The sequence below is a fragment of the Squalius cephalus genome, assembly GCF_949319135.1.
Source record: "Squalius cephalus genome assembly, chromosome: 18".
In the NCBI taxonomy this organism is placed as follows: Eukaryota; Metazoa; Chordata; class Actinopteri; order Cypriniformes; family Leuciscidae; genus Squalius; species Squalius cephalus.
This window is the reverse complement of record NC_137139.1, coordinates 36,471,528-36,492,602: the sequence shown is the minus strand read 5'-3', so window position 1 is coordinate 36,492,602 and position 21,075 is coordinate 36,471,528. Positions and strand designations below refer to the sequence as shown.

Below are 21,075 nucleotides of genomic sequence, written 5' to 3'. Positions count from 1 at the left end.
CACACTCGCTCTACTCTACAGCACGGTAACACACTCGCTACTCTACAGCACGGTAACACACTCGCTACTCTACAGCGCGGTAACGCACTCGCTACTCTACATCACGGTAACACACTCGCTGTACTCTACAGCACGGTAACACACTCGCTACTCTACAGCACGGTAACACACTCGCTACTCTACATCACGGTAACACACTCGCTGTACTCTACAGCACGGTAACACACTCGCTACTCTACAGCACGGTAACACACTCGCTGTACTCTACAGCACGGTAACACACTCGCTACTCTACAGCACGGTAACACACTCGCCTTACAGCAAAACACACTCGCTGTACTCTACAGCACGGTAACACACTCGCTACTCTACAGCACGGTAACACACTCGCTGTACTCTACAGCAAAACACACTCGCTGTACTCTACAGCACGGTAACACACTCGCTACTCTACAGCACGGTAACACACTCGCTACTCTACAGCACGGTAACACACTCGCTGTACTCTACAGCACGGTAACACACTCGCTACTCTACAGCACGGTAACACACTCGCTGTACTCTACAGCACGGTAACACACTCGCTACTCTACAGCACGGTAACACACTCGCTGTACTCTACATCACGGTAACACACTCGCTCTACAGCAAAACACACTCGCTGTACTCTACAGCACGGTAACACACTCGCTACTCTACAGCACGGTAACACGGTAACACACTCGCTACTCTACAGCACGGTAACACGGTAACACACTCGCTACTCTACAGCACGGTAACACGGTAACACACTCGCTACTCTACAGCACGGTAACACGGTAACACACTCGCTGTCCTCTACAGCACGGTAACACACTCGCTACTCTACAGCACGGTAACACACTCGCTCTACAGCAAAACACACTCGCTGTACTCTACAGCACGGTAACACACTCGCTACTCTACAGCACGGTAACACACTCGCTCTACAGCAAAACACACTCGCTGTACTCTACAGCACGGTAACACACTCGCTACTCTACAGCACGGTAACACACTCGCTGTACTCTAGAGCACGGTAACGCACGGTAACACACTCGCTGTACTCTACAGCACGGTAACACACTCACTCTACTAATGCTCCCTGGGTTTACTGCGGTGACTGTGGTTGTGTCTGACTGCAGCTGTACGTGGAGTACATCGTGAAGAACCCGCTGTGTGTGCTGGGCGAGTCTCTCCAGAGCGACCTGTTCAACACCAAGCTGGACTCTTTCATCCGAGCGCTGCCGTTCTTCAGCGTCCGCGCGGCCTGAGCAGGAGACAAGGAAACACCATCATCCTCTGTTGATGTGTAACGTCTGCTTCCTCGATCAGAGCTCTGAGTGCAGTTCCTCTGGTTAAATATTAGTGTAAAAACATCCTTTCTCACAAAACTGAGCAAAATAAAAGATGAATTTTTGCCGCCTTTCCAAGAATTGTGTGAGTGTGTGATGAAAACAGATGTATCTGTCAGTCTGAAACTGGCACTGATGAATATGAAGAAAAATAAAGCATAATCAGTGTGAATTTGGTCCCTCTTTAATTTGGTGTCTTTAATGACTAAAATAATAATGTTCAGATACTGTGAACTTGTTTAAATGATAGAATCAGAGAAATAAAATACTGTTTTTAGATTTTGTGTGTGTGTGTGTGAGAGAGAATGTATTAGAGGTGTGTGTGATTAGTATTAGTCATTTATATAGTTTTCATTTTATTATGTATTCATATTTTTATTTTATTTATATAATTTATCATGAAGTGATTTATTCATCATTTTATCCTTTATGTTGTAATATGACTTATCTCATCTCTTGCAATGCTTGCCATTGTGGTTTAATCCTACGATTGTGTGGTCAAGGGATATTTGTCTTCATGAGATTAAAGATCAGAGAACTTCACAGGGCGATGTTGTGAAGCACTCATTTTCCATTGTTTTTGCTTTGTTATAATAACACTTGTTGGATTTGTTCTGTTCAGATTAAGTCTGAGCATTGAAACACGCAACAAAGGCGATTCAATAAACTCTGCTCTCTTTTTTATCATCATTGCGTTGCGTTGTCTCCTGGCTTTCTCAGTCGAACTCTCAGGATGAAAGAACACTGTTTTGGGAACCAGACAAGACTTGCTGTTGACAGGTTTTACTGACAGAATCAGCTTGGTATCATGTCAACAAATTTCTTGAAGCTTTACTCGAGAACAGTTCAGTCTATCGAAAAGCTTTTGATAACTTTTTGCCGGCATCTTCTGAAGATGATCTGAGCCAATTTTGGTAAAATTTTTAGACAAACGGTCTAGGAGAAGTTTGAAAAAGTAGATTTTCAAAGAAATTCAAAATGGCAGACAGGAAGTTCGAGCAAATATGGTATCATTGTTTTCGTTCATGACCCAAGGAATCTATCAATACCAGTTTAATTAAAATAGCCCAAATTAATACAATTTGAATCAAAGCATTTTTGGAAATTTAATTTTAACTTTTGACCACAAGGTGGTGCTGTCTTGAAACTTTGTGAGTACCTTCAGGGCAAGGTCCCAATGACCTACCAAGTTTCATAACGATACGCATAGGAGTTCGTAAAATACAGCATTTTAGGACACAATTCAAAATGGCCGACACCCACAATAGCCAATATGTAAAACTGGGCACTGAAGCAGACGACACCAGTTTTAGGATTTTGTGGGTAAACCATTCAGTAAAAAAGGCAAATTTTCATATTTCCTGACCAGTTGGTGGCGCTGTGCCGAAACGTTGCATGTAGCCTCATGTCATGCTTAGTATGACATGTACCAAGTTTGGTCTGAATACGCTAAAGCGTTGCGGGGTTGCCTTGGCATGCTCTTCATCAAATTAGTTTGTGCGTTATTCAAGAACGGTTGGATATATCAAAAAGCTTTTGATAATTTTTTGCCAGAATGGTCTGAAGATGATCTGAATAAATTTTTATGAAAATCAAACGAGCCGTCTAGGAGTTCAAAAAAGTATGTTTTGGGGAAAATTCAAAATGGCGGAAAAATTTTCATGACACCCCTACGGTTCAAAGAGACTCCAGATTTGCTGTGGTAAATGTTTGGACTTTCCTCTATCTAAAACCAATTGTTGATAAAGAACCATCAAAAAAAAAAAAAAAAAAAAAATTATATATATATATATATAAAATTCTAACAAACCAAGCCATTAAGAAAGCCAATCTAACCATGCAAACTGAATTTTCAAACCAACCAGATCTTTTAAAGCCAAACAGCAAACCATTTGTATCACCTGGATGACTCGTTAACTCATCATTGGGGCAAATCTGCTAATTAATGAGATCAATAACTTATCACTCAGCATACAAGCTGATGTTATATCCCATAGAACTTAGGTTTCAATGTTTATCTCGTTATTCATTGAGCTCCACTGAATCAACTGGTAAAAGCACCAAATAAAGAGGACAGAAAATATTGACTCACTGTTTTGTACAAATTAATCTCTCATGATATAATTCTCATGGTATGCTTTCTCCTGACACATTCAGTCTAAACCTTGACTGAAGAAACATCTGCCAGATAGACAGTAGACCATAGGCAGTGAGTGAACAAACTCCAGGGAATGGCTAGATGCGCTTGCTCCTTAACACATTTAAATAGATTTCCATTAAGCAACCTAAAGGGAGCAATCTAGCGATCTACAAGCAAAGTGGGGTGAACAAAAAACATCCAAGTAATCCATTCAAAAACTCATAAAATTTATTGTTACAAATCTTGACATACGCCAAGTCAAATAGAGCCCTCAGCGTCATCCTGGCTGAAGGTGGCGTTGACAGAGCCGGACCCCTCAGGATAATCCTGGCTGAAGGTGACGTTGACAGAACCGGACCCCTCAGGAGAGTCCTGGCTGAAGGTGGCGTTGACAGAACCGGACCCCTCAGAATAATCCTGGCTGAAGGTGGCGTTGACAGAGCCGGACCCCTCAGGATAATCCTGACTGAAGGTGGCATTGACAGAACCGGACCCCTCAGGAGAGTCCTGGCTGAAGGTGGCGTTGACAGAGCCGGACCCCTCAGGAGAGTCCTGGCTGAAGGTGGCATTGACAGAACCGGACCCCTCAGGATAATCCTGGCTGAAGGTGGCGTTGACAGAACCAGACCCCTCAGGGGAGTCCTGGCTGAAGGTGGCGTTGACAGAACCGGACCCCTCAGGAGAGTCCTGGCTGAAGGTGGCGTTGACAGAACCAGACCCCTCAGGGGAGTCCTGGCTGAAGGTGGCGTTGACAGAACCGGACCCCTCAGGAGAGTCCTGGCTGAAGGTGGCGTTGACAGAACCAGACCCCTCAGGGGAGTCCTGGCTGAAGGTGGCGTTGACAGAACCGGACCCCTCAGGAGAGTCCTGGCTGAAGGTGGCGTTGACAGAACCAGACCCCTCAGGGGAGTCCTGGCTGAAGGTGGCGTTGACAGAACCGGACCCCTCAGGAGAGTCCTGGCTGAAGGTGGCGTTGACAGAACCAGACCCCTCAGGGGAGTCCTGGCTGAAGGTGGCGTTGACAGAACCGGACCCCTCAGGAGAGTCCTGGCTGAAGGTGGCGTTGACAGAACCAGACCCCTCAGGGGAGTCCTGGCTGAAGGTGGCGTTGACAGAACCGGACCCCTCAGGAGAGTCCTGGCTGAAGGTGGCGTTGACAGAACCAGACCCCTCAGGAGAGTCCTGGCTGAAGGTGGCGTTGACAGAACCGAACCCCTCAGGATAATCCTGGCTGAAGGTGGCGTTGACAGAACCAGACCCCTCAGGAGAGTCCTGGCTGAAGGTGGCGTTGACAGAACCGAACCCCTCAGGATAATCCTGGCTGAAGGTGGCGTTGACAGAGCCGGACCCCTCAGGAGAGTCCTGGCTGAAGGTGGCGTTGACAGAACCGAACCCCTCAGGATAATCCTGGCTGAAGGTGGCGTTGACAGAACCGGACCCCTCAGGAGAGTCCTGGCTGAAGGTGGTGTTGACAGAACCAGATCCCTCGGCATAATCCTGGCTGAAGGTGACGTTCACAGAATCATCTGGAGAGAGGGAGAAAGAGAAATAAGTTTTTTTTGTTGCTAATAGCAAAAACAAACATGTAAATGTGCTAGTATAAACTCATTACTTTAGTTCAAGACTATGTAAAATTATGAAACACGTCTACAAACCTTTTTCTCCAACATCACTCAAGGAGAAATTTAAGGATCCATCTTTGACTGCGCAGCTGAAAACTGAGAAACACATTTGACACTTAACAAAAAAACAGACTAGTAAACTTATTAAAAGCAAACAAAAATTAACTCACCATGCCATACTAACTGGTGATAAAGAACTACCAAAACAGTCACTTTAATCAAACCCATTCTATAACATGAACTGAGCCACTAAGACAGCCAATTCAACGACACAAACTAAAGTTTCAAACCAACCAGGTCTTTTAAAGCCAAAGAGAAAACCATTTGTATCACCTGGATGACTCGTTAACTCATTATTGGGGCAATCTGCTAATTAATGACATCAATAATTAATTAATTACCCAGCATACTAGCTGATGTTATATCCCACATAACTAAAGTTTCAATGTTTAAACTGATTTTCCTATAAGCGCTTTTTGGATGGGTTGGATATTCCCTCTATTTCTGAAGCGACAAAACATGAGCTAGATAGGGAATTGGAATTAGAAGAGGTTTCTAATGCTATTCTTAAAATGAGGGGCAGTAAAGCAGCGGGTCCGGGTGAGCTCCCAATTGACATTTATGAGGAATTCAAAGATAAATTAATAGGTCCGTTACTGGATATGTATGTAGAAGCTTTTTGGCAAGGATCTCTTCCTCCCTCATTGAAAAGTGCCCTGATCACTCTTATTTTGAAGCCAGGAAAGTCACCTGTAGAATGTGGGTCATATAGACCAATTTCACTTTGAATACGGATGCAAAAATTATTGCTAAAGCCTTGGGGGTGAGATTTGAGAAGGTCCTGCCTCTGCTGGTATATTCAGACCAGAATGGCTTTGCTAAGAATCATCAAGGCTACAATTACCAAATTTATTGTGGTATTATTGGGCTGCTCAAATGAGGGCTGCAATGTTCTGGTTCTCTAGAGATACCAAAATGCCTTGGTTACAGGTTGAAATGTTGGCTGCAAAAGGCTTGACACTTGACCGCTTTTTACATTCAGCACCCCTTAAAGAACTAAAAAGAAAAACAGACAATCCATTTGTGAAGAATACCTTTATGATCTGGTACGAAGTTCATACATTTCTCGGAGAAGCCTCATCGCTGTCTTGCTTCTCCCCGATTTGGGGGAATGAATATTTCACTCCAGCTAAAAATTATATGGGGTTTAAACTATGGTTGAGTAGGGGAATAGTTAGATTGATGGACTTATATGAAGACAATATTTTAATGTCTTTTGACAATCTGGTATCAAAGTTTCATATCAAACATTATTTTTTAAATACCTGCAGCTTAGAAGTTTTATTTTTTCGAAACTAAAGAATTCTGTGCAACTCCCTTCATTATCCACACTGGAAACCTTTTCCACACAAGACTGTTTCAGTAAAGGGTGAATTACCCAATTATATAATATACTGGTACAGAATCATAAAGAAAATTCTGAAAATAAAAGACGGGCATGGATGCAGGATTTAAATAAAGACACATCATTAGATGAGAGGGGTACAATATGTTTAAAAGCACAAACTCAAACTATAAATACTCGTTTGAGACTCTTACAATATAAATGTATAATGATTTAACCCAAGAATTCCTAAATTATGTCTTAACTGCAATAAGTTCCAACTTCCAAGGCACATTTTTCATTGTGTGTGGGAATGTGGTGAGGTGCAAAAGTTTTGGAGGAATATGTGTATTGCGTATCTATGTGGACAATTGCTCTCTACCTGTCAAAGAAAAAAGAAACTGGTGGATTTGTGCTTACTACAAGCTAGGCATTCAATTGCCCTTTGCTGGAAGAATACAAGTTGTCCTTCCCTTGGATTTTGGCTGAAAAACTTGATATCCAGTTTGGCCCTTGAGAAGCTTATGTATGTTTTTATTTTATTATTTTTATTATTTTTATTATTTTTACTGACTGCCAGGGTTATTGTGGAGAGGGAAGGGAGGGGAAGGGAGGGGAAGGGAGGGGAAGGGAGGGGAGGGGAGGGGAGGGGGGGATTTGAGTAAGGTATGTTTGTATTTAAGTGTGTTATGTTCTTTTGTTAAATGTGTTGTAAAATTCAATAAAAAATATGTTTGCAAAAGGTTCAAGGTTTATCTCTTGTGATTCATTGACCTCCACTGAAAAAAAGCCCAACACCACAAATACTTAAGCCTGGTATCAAAGACAGGGCTTAGATTAAGCCAGGATTAGGCCTTAGTTCAATTAGGAAATTTGAGGAGCTTTTATAAATGTGACTTACAAAAAAACATTACTGGTCTGCATCTTGAGAAAATAATAGCACTGACATTTTAATATGCTTTCAGTTAAAACAACGCAAACATGCATTTTAGTCTGGGACTAGGCTTAAGACTTGTCTGTGAAACCAGGCAATATTATATTATTCCACATCAACTGGTGAGAAAGCACCAAATAAAGAACAGGAAAAGTAAAGCTGTCTCATTGGGAAAAAAGTTTAGTACCAAATATGCATCTAAAAATGACAGATTTTCTCATGGTATGTTTCCTCTAGAAACAGTATAAACCTAGACTGAAGACACATCTGCCAGACATACAGCCGACTTCTTAATATAGCTACAGGCAACTCTATATCAGTGTAGAAGGGGGGCTCAGAAATTCTGTAACACAGTGAAACAACTTAAAATGAATGAACACATGAATCTCAGATTACTCATGGATCATTATCATTTAATGTGACAGTCAAAAACATCCCCTTCAGCCTTGTTTCATGGATGAAAAGACAAGGGCTTAGAGTAATATCATGGCAAGTAACCTAGATTAATGTTGGGTAAACTACTCCTTCCGCAAATAGGACTCCTTGATCATTCACTTATCCATGAATATCGCAATATCTGCTAAATATTGCACACCTTTTCCAATCATATTCTTAAAAGAAATTAAACTGGGAAGAATCAATGTTCACTGAACTTCACAGCTGAACACTTCTTGGGCAAAACCAGACCTCAATAGAGAGTCCTCCTGTTATCCAGTTGACAAAGCCATCACAAACCAGTCCAAGTGGCTGTAAAACCTTAGCAAATGTAAAAGAAAAGGAGTTGACAAACCAAACCATGAAACCCATTCCAAAAGACAATTTATTTTGTCACACAGAATCTTGACTCATGACAAGTTAAATAGACGGGGGCTAAAACAGAGCCAGACCCCTCGGCATCATCCTAGCTGAAGGTGGCGTTGACAGAACCGGACCCCTCGGGAGAGTCCTGGCTGAAGGTGGCGTTGACCGAACCGGACCCCTCCGGAGAGTCCTGGCTGAAGGTGGCGTTGACAGAACCGGACCCCTCCGGAGAGTCCTGGCTGAAGGTGGCGTTGACAGAACCGGACCCCTCAGAATCGTCCTGGCTGAAGGTGGCGTTGACAGAACCGGACCCCTCAGGAGAGTCCTGGCTGAAGGTGGCGTTGACAGAACCGGACCCCTCAGAATAATCCTGGCTGAAGGTGGCGTTGACAGAACCGGACCCCTCAGAATAATCCTGGCTGAAGGTGGCATTGACAGAACCGGACCCCTCAGAATAATCCTGGCTGAAGGTGGCGTTGACAGAACCGGACCCCTCAGGAGAGTCCTGGCTGAAAGTGGCGTTGACAGAACCGGACCCCTCAGCGTCGTCCTGGCTAAAGGTGGCGTTGACAGAACCGGACCCCTCAGGAGAGTCCTGGCTGAAGGTGGCGTTGACAGAACCAGACCCCTCAGGAGAGTCCTGGCTGAAGGTGGCGTTGACAGAACCAGACCCCTCAGCGTCATCCTGGCTGAAGGTGGCGTTGACAGAACCGGACCCGTCAGCGTCATCCTGGCTGAAGGTGGCGTTGACAGAACCAGATCCCTCAGGAGAGTCCTGGCTGAAGGTGGCGTTGACAGAACCGGACCCCTCAGGAGAGTCCTGGCTGAAGGTGGCGTTGACAGAACCGGACCCCTCAGAATCGTCCTGGCTGAAGGTGGCGTTGACAGAACCGGACCCCTCCGGAGAGTCCTGGCTGAAGGTGGCGTTGACAGAACCGGACCCCTCAGGAGAGTCCTGGCTGAAGGTGGCGTTGACAGAACCGGACCCCTCAGAATCGTCCTGGCTGAAGGTGGCGTTGACAGAACCGGACCCCTCCGGAGAGTCCTGGCTGAAGGTGGCGTTGACAGAACCGGACCCCTCCGGAGAGTCCTGGCTGAAGGTGGCGTTGACAGAACCAGACCCCTCAGGAGAGTCCTGGCTGAAGGTGGCGTTGACAGAACCGGACCCCTCAGAATAATCCTGGCTGAAGGTGGCGTTGACAGAACCGGACCCCTCAGAATAATCCTGGCTGAAGGTGGCGTTGACAGAACCGGACCCCTCAGGAGAGTCCTGGCTGAAAGTGGCGTTGACAGAACCGGACCCCTCAGCGTCATCCTGGCTAAAGGTGGCGTTGACAGAACCGGACCCCTCAGGAGAGTCCTGGCTGAAGGTGGCGTTGACAGAACCAGACCCCTCAGGAGAGTCCTGGCTGAAGGTGGCGTTGACAGAACCAGACCCCTCAGCGTCATCCTGGCTGAAGGTGGCGTTGACAGAACCGGACCCCTCAGCGTCATCCTGGCTGAAGGTGGCGTTGACAGAACCAGATCCCTCAGGAGAGTCCTGGCTGAAGGTGGCGTTGACAGAACCGGACCCCTCAGCGTCGTCCTGGCTGAAGGTGGCGTTGACAGAACCAGATCCCTCGGCATAATCCTGGCTGAAGGTGGCGTTCACAGAATCATCTGGAGAGAGGGAGAAAGAGAAATAAGTTTTTTTTGTTGCTAATAGCAAAAACAAACATGTAAATGTGCTAGTATAAACTCATTACTTTAGTTCAAGACTATGTAAAATTATGAAACACGTCTACAAACCTTTTTCTCCAACATCACTCAAGGAGAAATTTAAGGATCCATCTTTGACTACGCAGCTGAAAACTGAGAAACACATTTGACACTTAACAAAAAAACAGACTAGTAAACTTATTAAAAGCAAACAAAAATTAACTCACCATGCCATACTAACTGGTGATAAAGAACTACCAAAACAGTCACTTTAATCAAACCCATTCTATAACATGAACTGAGCCACTAAGACAGCCAATTCAACTACACAAACTAAAGTTTCAAACCAACCAGGTCTTTTAAAGCCAAAGAGAAAACCATTTGTACCACCTGGATGACTCGTTAACTCATTATTGGGGCAATCTGCTAATTAATGACATCAATAATTAATTAATTACCCAGCATACTAGCTGATGTTATATCCCACATAACTAAAGTTTCAGTGTTTAAACTCATTTTCCTGTAAGCGCTTTTTGGATGGGTTGGACATTCCCTCTATTTCTGAAGCGATAAAACATGAGCTAGATAGGGAATTGGAATTAGAAGAGGTTTCTAATGCTATTCTTAAAATGAGGGGTGGTAAAGCAGCGGGTCCGGATGGGCTCCCAATTGACATTTATGAGGAATTCAAAGATAAATCAATAGGTCCGTTACTGGATATGTATGTAGAAGCTTTTTGGCAAGGATCTCTTCCTCCCTCATTGAAAAGTGCCCTGATCACTCTTATTTTGAAGCCAGGAAAGTCACCTGTAGAATGTGGGTCATATAGACCAATTTCACTTTGAATACGGATGCAAAAATTATTGCTAAAGCCTTGGGGGTGAGATTTGAGAAGGTCCTGCCTCTGCTGGTATATTCAGACCAGAATGGCTTTGTTAAGAATTATCAAGGCTACAATTACCAAATTTATTGTGGTATTATTGGGCTGCTCAAATGAGGGCTGCAATGTTCTGGTTCTCTAGAGATACCAAAATGCCTTGGTTACAGGTTGAAATGTTGGCTGCAAAAGGCTTGACACTTGACAGCTTTTTACATTCAGCACCCCTTAAAGAACTAAAAAGAAAAACAGACAATCCATTTGAGAAGAATACCTTTATGATCTGGTACGAAGTTCATACATTTCTCGGAGAAGCCTCATCGCTGTCTTGCTTCTCCCCGATTTGGGGGAATGAATATTTCACTCCAGCTAAAAATTATATGCGGTTTAAACTATGGTTGAGTAGGGGAATAGTTAGATTGATGGACTTATATGAAGACAATATTTTAATGTCTTTTGACAATCTGGTATCAAAGTTTCATCTACCCTGGAAATTTTTTTTTTAAATACCTGCAGCTTAGAAGTTTTATTTTTTCGAAACTAAAGAATTCTGTGCAACTCCCTTCATTATCCACACTGGAAACCTTTTCCACACAAGACTGTTTCAGTAAAGGGTGAATTACCCAATTATATAATATACTGGTACAGAATCATAAAGAAAATTCTGAAAATAAAAGACGGGCATGGATGCAGGATTTAAATAAAGACACATCATTAGATGAGAGGGGTACAATATGTTTAAAAGCACAAACTCAAACTATAAATACTCGTTTGAGACTCTTACAATATAACTGTATAATGATTTAACCCAAGAATTCCTAAATTATGTCTTAACTGCAATAAGTTCCAACTTCCAAGGCACATTTTTCATTGTGTGTGGGAATGTGGTGAGGTGCAAAAGTTTTGGAGGAATATGTGTATTGCGTATCTATGTGGACAATTGCTCTCTACCTGTCAAAGAAAAAAGAAACTGGTGGATTTGTGCCTACTACAAGCTAGGCATTCAATTGCCCTTTGCTGGAAGAATACAAGTTGTCCTTCCCTTGGATTTTGGCTGAAAAACTTGATATCCAGTTTGGCCCTTGAGAAGCTTACGTATGTTTTTATTTTATTATTTTTACTGACTGCCAGGGTTATTGTGGAGAGGGGGGAGAGGGGGGGGGGGGGGATTTGAGTAAGGTATGTTTGTATTTAAGTGTGTTATGTTCTTTTGTTAAATGTGTTGTAAAATTCAATAAAAAATATGTTTGCAAAAGGTTCAAGGTTTATCTCTTGTGATTCATTGACCTCCACTGAAAAAAAGCCCAACAACACAAATACTTAAGCCTGGTATCAAAGACAGGGCTTAGATTAAGCCAGGATTAGGCCTTAGTTCAATTAGGAAATTTGAGGAGCTTTTATAAATGTGACTTACAAAAAAACATTACTGGTCTGCATCTTGAGAAAATAATAGCACTGACATATTTTAATATGCTTTCAGTTAAAACAACGCAAACATGCATTTTAGTCTGGGACTAGGCTTAAGACTTGTCTGTGAAACCAGGCAATATTATATTGTTCCACATCAACTGGTGAGAAAGCACCAAATAAAGAACAGGAAAAGTAAAGCTGTCTCATTGGGAAAAAAGTTTAGTACCAAATATGCATCTAAAAATGACAGATTTTCTCATGGTATGTTTCCTCTAGAAACAGTCTAAACCTAGACTGAAGACACATCTGCCAGACATACAGCCGACTTCTTAATATAGCTACAGGCAACTCTATATCAGTGTAGAAGGGGGGCTCAGAAATTTGACTGTCACACAGTGAAACAACTTAAAATGAATGAACACATGAATCTCAGATTACTCATGGATCATTATCATTTAATGTGACAGTCAAAAACATCCCCTTCAGCCTTGTTTCATGGATGAAAAGACAAGGGCTTAGAGTAATATCATGGCAAGTAAACTAGATTAATGTTGGGTAAACTACTCCTTCTGCAAATAGGACTCCTTGATCATTCACTTATCCATGAATATCGCAATATCTGCTAAATATTGCACACCTTTTCCAATCATATTCTTAAAAGAAATTAAACTGGGAAGAATCAATGTTCACTGAACTTCACAGCTGAACACTTCTTGGGCAAAACCAGACCTCAATAGAGAGTCCTCCTGTTATCCAGTTGACAAAGCCATCACAAACCAGTCCAAGTGGCTGTAAAACCTTAGCAAATGTAAAAGAAAGGAGTTGACAAACCAAACCATGAAACCCATTCCAAAAGACAATTTATTTTGTCACACAGAATCTTGACTCATGACAAGTTAAATAGACGGGGGCTAAAACAGAGCCAGACCCCTCGGCATCATCCTAGCTGAAGGTGGCGTTGACAGAACCGGACCCCTCGGGAGAGTCCTGGCTGAAGGTGGCGTTGACAGAACCGGACCCCTCAGAATAATCCTGGCTGAAAGTGGCGTTGACAGAACCGGACCCCTCAGAATAATCCTGGCTGAAGGTGGCGTTGACAGAACCGGACCCCTCAGCGTCGTCCTGGCTGAAGGTGGCGTTGACAGAACCGGACCCCTCAGGAGAGTCCTGGCTGAAAGTGACGTTGACAGAACAGGACCCCTCAGAATAATCCTGGCTGAAAGTGACGTTGACAGAACCGGACCCCTCAGAATAATCCTGGCTGAAGGTGGCGTTGACAGAACCGGACCCCTCAGGAGAGTCCTGGCTGAAGGTGGCGTTGACAGAACCGGACCCCTCAGGAGAGTCCTGGCTAAAGGTGGCGTTGACAGAACCGGATCCCTCAGGAGAGTCCTGGCTGAAGGTGGCGTTGACAGAACCGGACCCCTCAGGAGAGTCCTGGCTAAAGGTGGCGTTGACAGAACCGGATCCCTCAGGAGAGTCCTGGCTGAAGGTGGCGTTGACAGAACCGGACCCCTCAGGAGAGTCCTGGCTGAAGGTGGCGTTGACAGAACCGGACCCCTCAGCGTCGTCCTGGCTGAAGGTGGCGTTGACAGAACCGGACCCCTCAGGAGAGTCCTGGCTGAAGGTGGCGTTGACAGAACCAGACCCCTCAGGAGAGTCCTGGCTGAAGGTGGCGTTGACAGAACCAGACCCCTCAGAATAATCCTGGCTGAAAGTGGCGTTGACAGAACCGGACCCCTCAGCGTCGTCCTGGCTGATGGTGGCGTTGACAGAACCGGACCCCTCAGGAGAGTCCTGGCTGAAGGTGGCGTTGACAGAACCAGACCCCTCAGGAGAGTCCTGGCTAAAGGTGGCGTTGACAGAACCGGATCCCTCAGGAGAGTCCTGGCTGAAGGTGGCGTTGACAGAACCGGACCCCTCAGGAGAGTCCTGGCTGAAGGTGGCGTTGACAGAACCGGACCCCTCAGCGTCGTCCTGGCTGAAGGTGGCGTTGACAGAACCGGACCCCTCAGCGTCGTCCTGGCTGAAGGTGGCGTTGACAGAACCGGACCCCTCAGGAGAGTCCTGGCTGAAGGTGGCGTTGACAGAACCAGACCCCTCAGGAGAGTCCTGGCTGAAGGTGGCGTTGACAGAACCGGACCCCTCAGCGTCGTCCTGGCTGAAGGTGGCGTTGACAGAACCGGACCCCTCAGGAGAGTCCTGGCTGAAGGTGGCGTTGACAGAACAAGACCCCTCAGGAGAGTCCTGGCTGAAGGTGGCGTTGACAGAACCAGACCCCTCAGCGTCATCCTGGCTGAAGGTGGCGTTGACAGAACCAGATCCCTCGGCATAATCCTGGCTGAAGGTGGCGTTCACAGAATCATCTGGAGAGAGGGAGAAAGAGAAATAAGTTTTTTGTTGCTAATAGCAAAAACAAACATGTAAATGTGCTAGTATAAACTCTTATTACTTTAGTACAAGACTACGTAAAATTCTGAAACACGTCTACAAACCTTTTTCTCCAACATCACTCAAGGAGAAATTTAAGGATCCATCTTTGACTGCGCAGCTGAAAACTGAGAAACACATTTGACACTTAACAAAAAAACAGACCAGTAAACTTATTAAAAGCAAACAAAAATTAACTCACCATGCCATACTAACTGGTGATAAAGAACTACCAAAACAGTCACTTTAATCAAACCCATTCTATAACATGAACTGAGCCACTAAGACAGCCAATTCAACTACACAAACGAAAGTTTCAAACCAACCAGGTCTTTTAAAGCCAAAGAGAAAACCATTTGTATCACCTGGATGACTCGTTAACTCATTATTGGGGCAATCTGCTAATTAATGACATCAATAATTAATTAATTATCCAGCATACTAGCTGATGATATATCCCACATAAGGCAAGGCAAGGCAAGTTTATTTATATAGCACATTTCATACACAATGGCAATTCAAAGTGCTTTACATAGAAGAAATTAAAATAATAAAAAGAAATAAGAATAATTAAAACAGTTTAGAAAAATAAAAAATAAAATACAGTAACTAAAGTTTCAATGTTTAAACTGATTTTCCTATAAGCGCTTTTTGGATGGGTTGGATATTCCCTCTATTTCTGAAGCGACAAAACATGAGCTAGATAGGGAATTGGAATTAGAAGAGGTTTCTAATGCTATTCTTAAAATGAGGGGCAGTAAAGCAGCGGGTCCGGGTGGGCTCCCAATTGACATTTATGAGGAATTCAAAGATAAATTAATAGGTCCGTTACTGGATATGTATGTAGAAGCTTTTCGGCAAGGATCTCTTCCTCCCTCATTGAAAAGTGCCCTGATCACTCTTATTTTGAAGCCAGGAAAGTCACCTGTAGATTGTGGGTCATATAGACCAATTTCACTTTGAATACGGATGCAAAAATTATTGCTAAAGCCTTGGGGGTGAGATTTGAGAAGGTCCTGCCTCTGCTGGTATATTCAGACCAGAATGGCTTTGCTAAGAATCATCAAGGCTACAATTACCAAATTTATTGTGCTATTATTGGGCTGCTCAAATGAGGGCTGCAATGTTCTGGTTCTCTAGAGATACCAAAATGCCTTGGTTACAGGTTGAAATGTTGGCTGCAAAAGGCTTGACACTTGACCGCTTTTTACATTCAGCACCCCTTAAAGAACTAAAAAGAAAAACAGACAATCCATTTGTGAAGAATACCTTTATGATCTGGTACGAAGTTCATACATTTCTCGGAGAAGCCTCATCGCTGTCTTCCTTCTCCCCGATTTGGGGGAATGAATATTTCACTCCAGCTAAAAATTATATGGGGTTTAAACTATGGTTGAGTAGGGGAATAGTTAGATTGATGGACTTATATGAAGACAATATTTTAATGTCTTTTGACAATCTGGTATCAAAGTTTCATATACCCTGGAAAATTTTTTTTTAAATACCTGCAGCTTAGAAGTTTTATTTTTTCGAAACTAAAGAATTCTGTGCAACTCCCTTCATTATCCACACTGGAAACCTTTTCCACACAAGACTGTTTCAGTAAAGGGTGAATTACCCAATTATATAATATACTGGTACAGAATCATAAAGAAAATTCTGAAAATAAAAGACGGGCATGGATGCAGGATTTAAATAAAGACACATCATTAGATGAGAGGGGTACAATATGTTTAAAAGCACAAACTCAAACTATAAATACTCGTTTGAGACTCTTACAATATAACTGTACAATGATTTAACCCAAGTATTCCTGAATTATGTCTTAAATGCAATAAGTTCCAAGGCACATTTTTCACTGTGTGTGGGAATGTGGTGAGGTGCAAAAGTTTTGGAGGAATATGTGTATTGCGTATCTATGTGGACAATTGCTCTCTACCTGTCAAAGAAAAAAAAAACTGGTTGATTTGTGCTTACTACAAGCTAGGCATTCAATTGCCCTTTGATGGAAGAATACAAGTTGTCCTTCCCTTGGATTTTGGCTGAAAAACTTGATATCCAGTTTGGCCCTTGAGAAGCTTACATATGTTTTTATGTTATTATTTTTACTGACTGCCAGGGTTATTGTGGAGGGGGAGGGAACTGAGTAAGATATGTTTGTATTTAAGTGTGTTATGTTCTTTTGTTAAATGTGTTGTAAAATTCAATAAAAAATATGTTTGCAAAAGGTTCAAGGTTTATCTCTTGTTATTCATTGACCTCCACTGAAAAAAAGCCCAACAACACAAATACTTAAGCCTGGTATCAAAGACAGGGCTTAGATTAAGCCAGGATTAGGCCTTAGTTCAATTAGGAAATTTGAGGAGCTTTTATAAACGTGACTTACAAAAAAACATTACTGGTCTGCATCTTGAGAAAATAATAGCACTGACATATTTTAATATGCTTTCAGTTAAAACAACGCAAACATGCATTTTAGTCTGGGACTAGGCTTAAGACTTGTCTGTGAAACCAGGCTATATTATATTATTCCACATCAACTGGTGAGAAAGCACCAAATAAAGAGAACAGAAAAAGTAAAGCTGTGTCATTGGGAAAAAAGTTTAGTACCAAATATGCATCTAAAAATGACAGATTTTCTCATGGTATGTTTCATCCAGAAACAGTCTAAACCTAGACTGAAGACACATCTGCCAGACATACAGCCGACTTCTTAATATAGCTACAGGCAACTCTATATCAGTGTAGAAGGGGGGCTCAGAAATTTGACTGTTTGTCACACAGTGAAACAACTTAAAATGAATGAACACTTGAATCTCAGATTACTCATGGATCATTATCATTTAATCTGCTTTTTTGTGACTGACAGTTAGTCACAAACATCCCCTTCAGCCTTGTTTCATGGATGAAAAGACAAGGGTTTAGAGTAATATCATGGCAAGTAAACTAGATTAATGTTGGGTAAACTACTCCTCCCACAAATAGGACTCTTTGATCATTCACTTATACATGAATATCGCAATATCTGCAAAATATTGCAGACACTTTTTCCAATCATAGTCTTCAAAGAAATTAAACTGGGAAGAATCAATGTTCACTGAACTTCACAGCTGAACACTTCTTGGGCAAAACCAGACCTCAATAGACAGGCCTCCTGTTATCCAGTTGACAAAGCCATCACAAACTAGTCCAAGTGGCTGTAAAACCTTAGCATATCTAAAAGAAAGGAGTTGACAAACCAAATCATGAAACCCATTCCAAAAGAAATAATTTATTTTGTCACACAGAATCTTGACTCATGACAAGTTAAATAGACAGGGGCATCCTAGCTGAAGGTGGCGTTGACAGAGCCGGACCCCTCAGGAGAGTCCTGGCTGAAGGTGGCGTTGACAGAACCAGACCGCTCAGGAGAGTCCTGGCTGAAGGTGGCGTTGACAGAGCCGGACCGCTCAGGAGAGTCCTGGCTAAAGATGGCGTTGACAGAACCGGACCCCTCAGGAGAGTCCTGGCTGAAGGTGGCGTTGACAGAACCGGACCCCTCAGGAGAGTCCTGGCTGAAGGTGGCGTTGACAGAGCCGGACCGCTCAGGAAAGTCCTGGCTGAAGGTGGCGTTGACAGAACCGGACCCCTTCAGGAGAGTCCTTGCTGAAGGTGGCGTTGACAGAACTGGACCCCTTCAGGAGAGTCCTTGCTGAAGGTGGCGTTGACAGAACCGGACCCCTCAGGAGAGTCCTGGCTGAAGGTGGCATTGACAGAACTGGACCCCTCAGGAGAGTCCTTGCTGAAGGTGGCGTTGACAGAACCGGACCCCTTCAGGAGAGTCCTTGCTGAAGGTGGCGTTGACAGAACTGGACCCCTTCAGGAGAGTCCTTGCTGAAGGTGGCGTTGACAGAACCGGACCCCTCAGGAGAGTCCTGGCTGAAGGTGGCATTGACAGAACCGGACCCCTCAGGAGAGTCCTAGCTGAAGTGGGCGTTGACAGAACCCAGAACCGGACCCCTTCAGGAGAGTCCTGGCTGAAAGTGGTGTTGACAGAACCGGACCCCTCAGGAGAGTCCTGGCTGAAGGTGGCGCTGACAGAACCAGACCCCTCAGGAGAGTCCTGGCAGAAGGTGGCGTTGACAGAATGGACCCCTTCAGGAGAGTCCTTGCTGAAGGTGGCATTGACAGAACCGGACCCCTCAGGAGAGTCCTGGCTGAAGGTGGCGTTGACAGAACCGGACCCCTTCAGGAGAGTCCTGGCTGAAAGTGGCATTGACAGAACTGGACCCCTTCAGGAGAGTCCTTGCTGAAGGTGGCGTTGACAGAACCGGACCCCTCAGGAGAGTCCTTGCTGAAGGTGGCATTGACAGAACTGGACCCCTCAGGAGAGTCCTGGCTGAAGGTGGCGTTGACAGAATGGACCCCTTCAGGAGAGTCCTTGCTGAAGGTGGCATTGACAGAACCGGACCCCTCAGGAGAGTCCTGGCTGAAGGTGGCGTTGACAGAACCGGATCCCTCAGGAGAGTCCTTGCTGAAGGTGGCATTGACAGAACTGGACCACTTCAGGAGAGTCCTTGCTGAAGGTGGCGTTGACAGAACCGGATCCCTCAGGAGAGTCCTTGCTGAAGGTGGCATTGACAGAACTGGACCCCTTCAGGAGAGTCCTTGCTGAAGGTGGCGTTGACAGAACCGGACCCCTCAGGAGAGTCCTGGCTGAAGGTGGCATTGACAGAACTGGACCACTTCAGGAGAGTCCTGGCTGAAGGTGGCGTTGACAGAACCGGACCCCTCAGGAGAGTCCTGGCTGAAGGTGGCGTTGACAGAACCGGACCCCTCAGGAGAGTCCTTGCTGAAGGTGGCATTGACAGAACTGGACCCCTCAGGAGAGTCCTGGCTGAAGGTGGCGTTGACAGAATGGACCCCTTCAGGAGAGTCCTTGCTGAAGGTGGCATTGACAGAACCGGACCCCTCAGGAGAGTCCTGGCTGAAGGTGGCGTTGACAGAACCGGATCCCTCAGGAGAGTCCTTGCTGAAGGTGGCATTGACAGAACTGGACCCCTTCAGGAGAGTCCTTGCTGAAGGTGGCGTTGACAGAACCGGACCCCTCAGGAGAGTCCTGGCTGAAGGTGGCATTGACAGAACTGGACCACTTCAGGAGAGTCCTGGCTGAAGGTGGCGTTGACAGAACCGGACCCCTCAGGAGAGTCCTGGCTGAAGGTGGCGTTGACAGAACCGGACCCCTCAGGAGAGTCCTGGCTGAAGTGGGCGTTGACAGAACCCAGAACCGGACCCCTTCAGGAGAGTCCTGGCTGAAAGTGGTGTTGACAGAACCGGACCCCTCAGGAGAGTCCTGGCTGAAGGTGGCGTTGACAGAACCGGACCCCTCAGGAGAGTCCTGGCTGAAGGTGGCTTTGACAGAACCGGACCCCTCAGGAGAGTCCTGGCTGAAGGTGGCATTGACAGAACCGGACCCCTCAGGAGAGTCCTGGCTGAAGGTGGCGTTGACAGAACCGGACCCCTCAGGAGAGTTCTGGCTGAAGGTGGCGTTGACAGATCCGGACCCCTCAGGAGAGTCCTGACTGAAGGTGGCGTTGACAGAACCGGACCCCTCAGGAGAGTCCTGGCTGAAGTGGGCATTGACAGAACCGGACTCCTTCAGTAGAGTCCTGGCTGAAAGTGGTGTTCACAGAACCGGACCCCTTCAGGAGAGTCCTGGCTGAAGGTGGTGTTGACAGAACCGGACCCCTTCAGGAGAGTCCTTGCTGAAAGTGGTGTTGACAGAACCGGACCCCTTCAGGAGAGTCCTGGCTGAAGTGGGCGTTGACAGAACCGGACTCCTTCAGGAGAGTCCTAGCTGAAAGTGGTGTTCACAGAACCGGACCCCTTCAGGAGAGTCCTGGCTGAAAGTGGTGTTGACAGAACCGGACCCCTTCAGGAGAGTCCTGGCTGAAGGTGGCGTTGACAGAACCGGACCCCTTCAGGAGAGTCCTGGCTGAAGGTGGCGTTGACAGAACCGGACTCCTTCAGGAGAGTCCTGGCTGAAGGTGGTGTTGACAGAACCGGACCCCTTCAGGAGAGTCCTTGCTGAAAGTGGTGTTGACAGAACCGGACCCCTTCAGGAGAGTCCTGGCTGAAGTGGGCGTTGACAGAACCGGACTCCTTCAGGAGAGTCCTGGCTGAAAGTGGTGTTCACAGAACCGGACCCCTTCAGGAGAGTCCTGGCTGAAAGTGGTGTTGACAGAACCGGACCCCTTCAGGAGAGTCCTTGCTGAAAGTGGTGTTGACAGAACCGGACCCCTTCAGGAGAGTCCTGGCTGAAGTGGGCGTTGACAGAACCGGACTCCTTCAGGAGAGTCCTGGCTGAAAGTGGTGTTCACAGAACCGGACCCCTTCAGGAGAGTCCTGGCTGAAAGTGGTGTTGACA

General features: G+C 45.2%; 3 protein-coding genes and 3 long non-coding RNA genes across 6 annotated transcripts in view; 3 read left to right on the top strand and 3 right to left on the bottom strand.

The window, feature by feature from the left end:
* Positions 1-2,060, top strand: part of trappc1 (trafficking protein particle complex subunit 1) — a 6,465-nt gene extending 4,405 nt beyond the window's left edge. Inside the window, exon 5 of the mRNA XM_079850162.1 lies at positions 1,164-2,060. Coding sequence (XP_079706288.1) covers positions 1,164-1,292 — 129 coding nt within the window. The 3' untranslated portion in view covers positions 1,293-2,060. The remainder of the gene's footprint in view (positions 1-1,163) is intronic.
* A 1,665-nt stretch (positions 2,061-3,725) lies between these two features.
* Positions 3,726-5,435, bottom strand: LOC307146191 (uncharacterized protein). The gene is made up of 3 exons (XM_079850068.1): positions 5,306-5,435; positions 5,169-5,231; positions 3,726-5,039 (listed from the first exon to the last, which is right to left on the bottom strand). The coding sequence occupies exons 1-3, from the start codon at positions 5,361-5,363 to the stop codon at positions 3,772-3,774; spliced, it is 1,389 nt and encodes a 462-aa protein (XP_079706194.1). The 5' UTR covers positions 5,364-5,435; the 3' UTR covers positions 3,726-3,771.
* On the top strand, positions 4,520-9,115 carry LOC307146193. The gene is made up of 3 exons (XR_013819068.1): positions 4,520-4,570; positions 4,841-4,885; positions 8,995-9,115. It is a non-coding gene; the product is annotated as an uncharacterized lncRNA (long non-coding RNA).
* A 696-nt stretch (positions 9,116-9,811) lies between these two features.
* Positions 9,812-10,307, bottom strand: LOC307146192. Its single transcript, XR_013819067.1, has 3 exons — positions 10,180-10,307; positions 10,043-10,105; positions 9,812-9,913 (listed from the first exon to the last, which is right to left on the bottom strand). It is a non-coding gene; the product is annotated as an uncharacterized lncRNA (long non-coding RNA).
* A 2,770-nt stretch (positions 10,308-13,077) lies between these two features.
* LOC307146190 (uncharacterized protein) lies at positions 13,078-14,999 on the bottom strand. The gene is made up of 3 exons (XM_079850067.1): positions 14,872-14,999; positions 14,735-14,797; positions 13,078-14,605 (listed from the first exon to the last, which is right to left on the bottom strand). Exons 1-3 carry the CDS (start codon positions 14,927-14,929, stop codon positions 13,182-13,184), a joined length of 1,545 nt encoding a protein of 514 aa, XP_079706193.1. The 5' UTR covers positions 14,930-14,999; the 3' UTR covers positions 13,078-13,181.
* Positions 15,000-19,097: 4,098 nt separating this feature from the next.
* LOC307145369 lies at positions 19,098-19,686 on the top strand. Its single transcript, XR_013818946.1, has 3 exons — positions 19,098-19,188; positions 19,235-19,279; positions 19,642-19,686. It is a non-coding gene; the product is annotated as an uncharacterized lncRNA (long non-coding RNA).
* Positions 19,687-21,075: the final 1,389 nt, after the last annotated feature.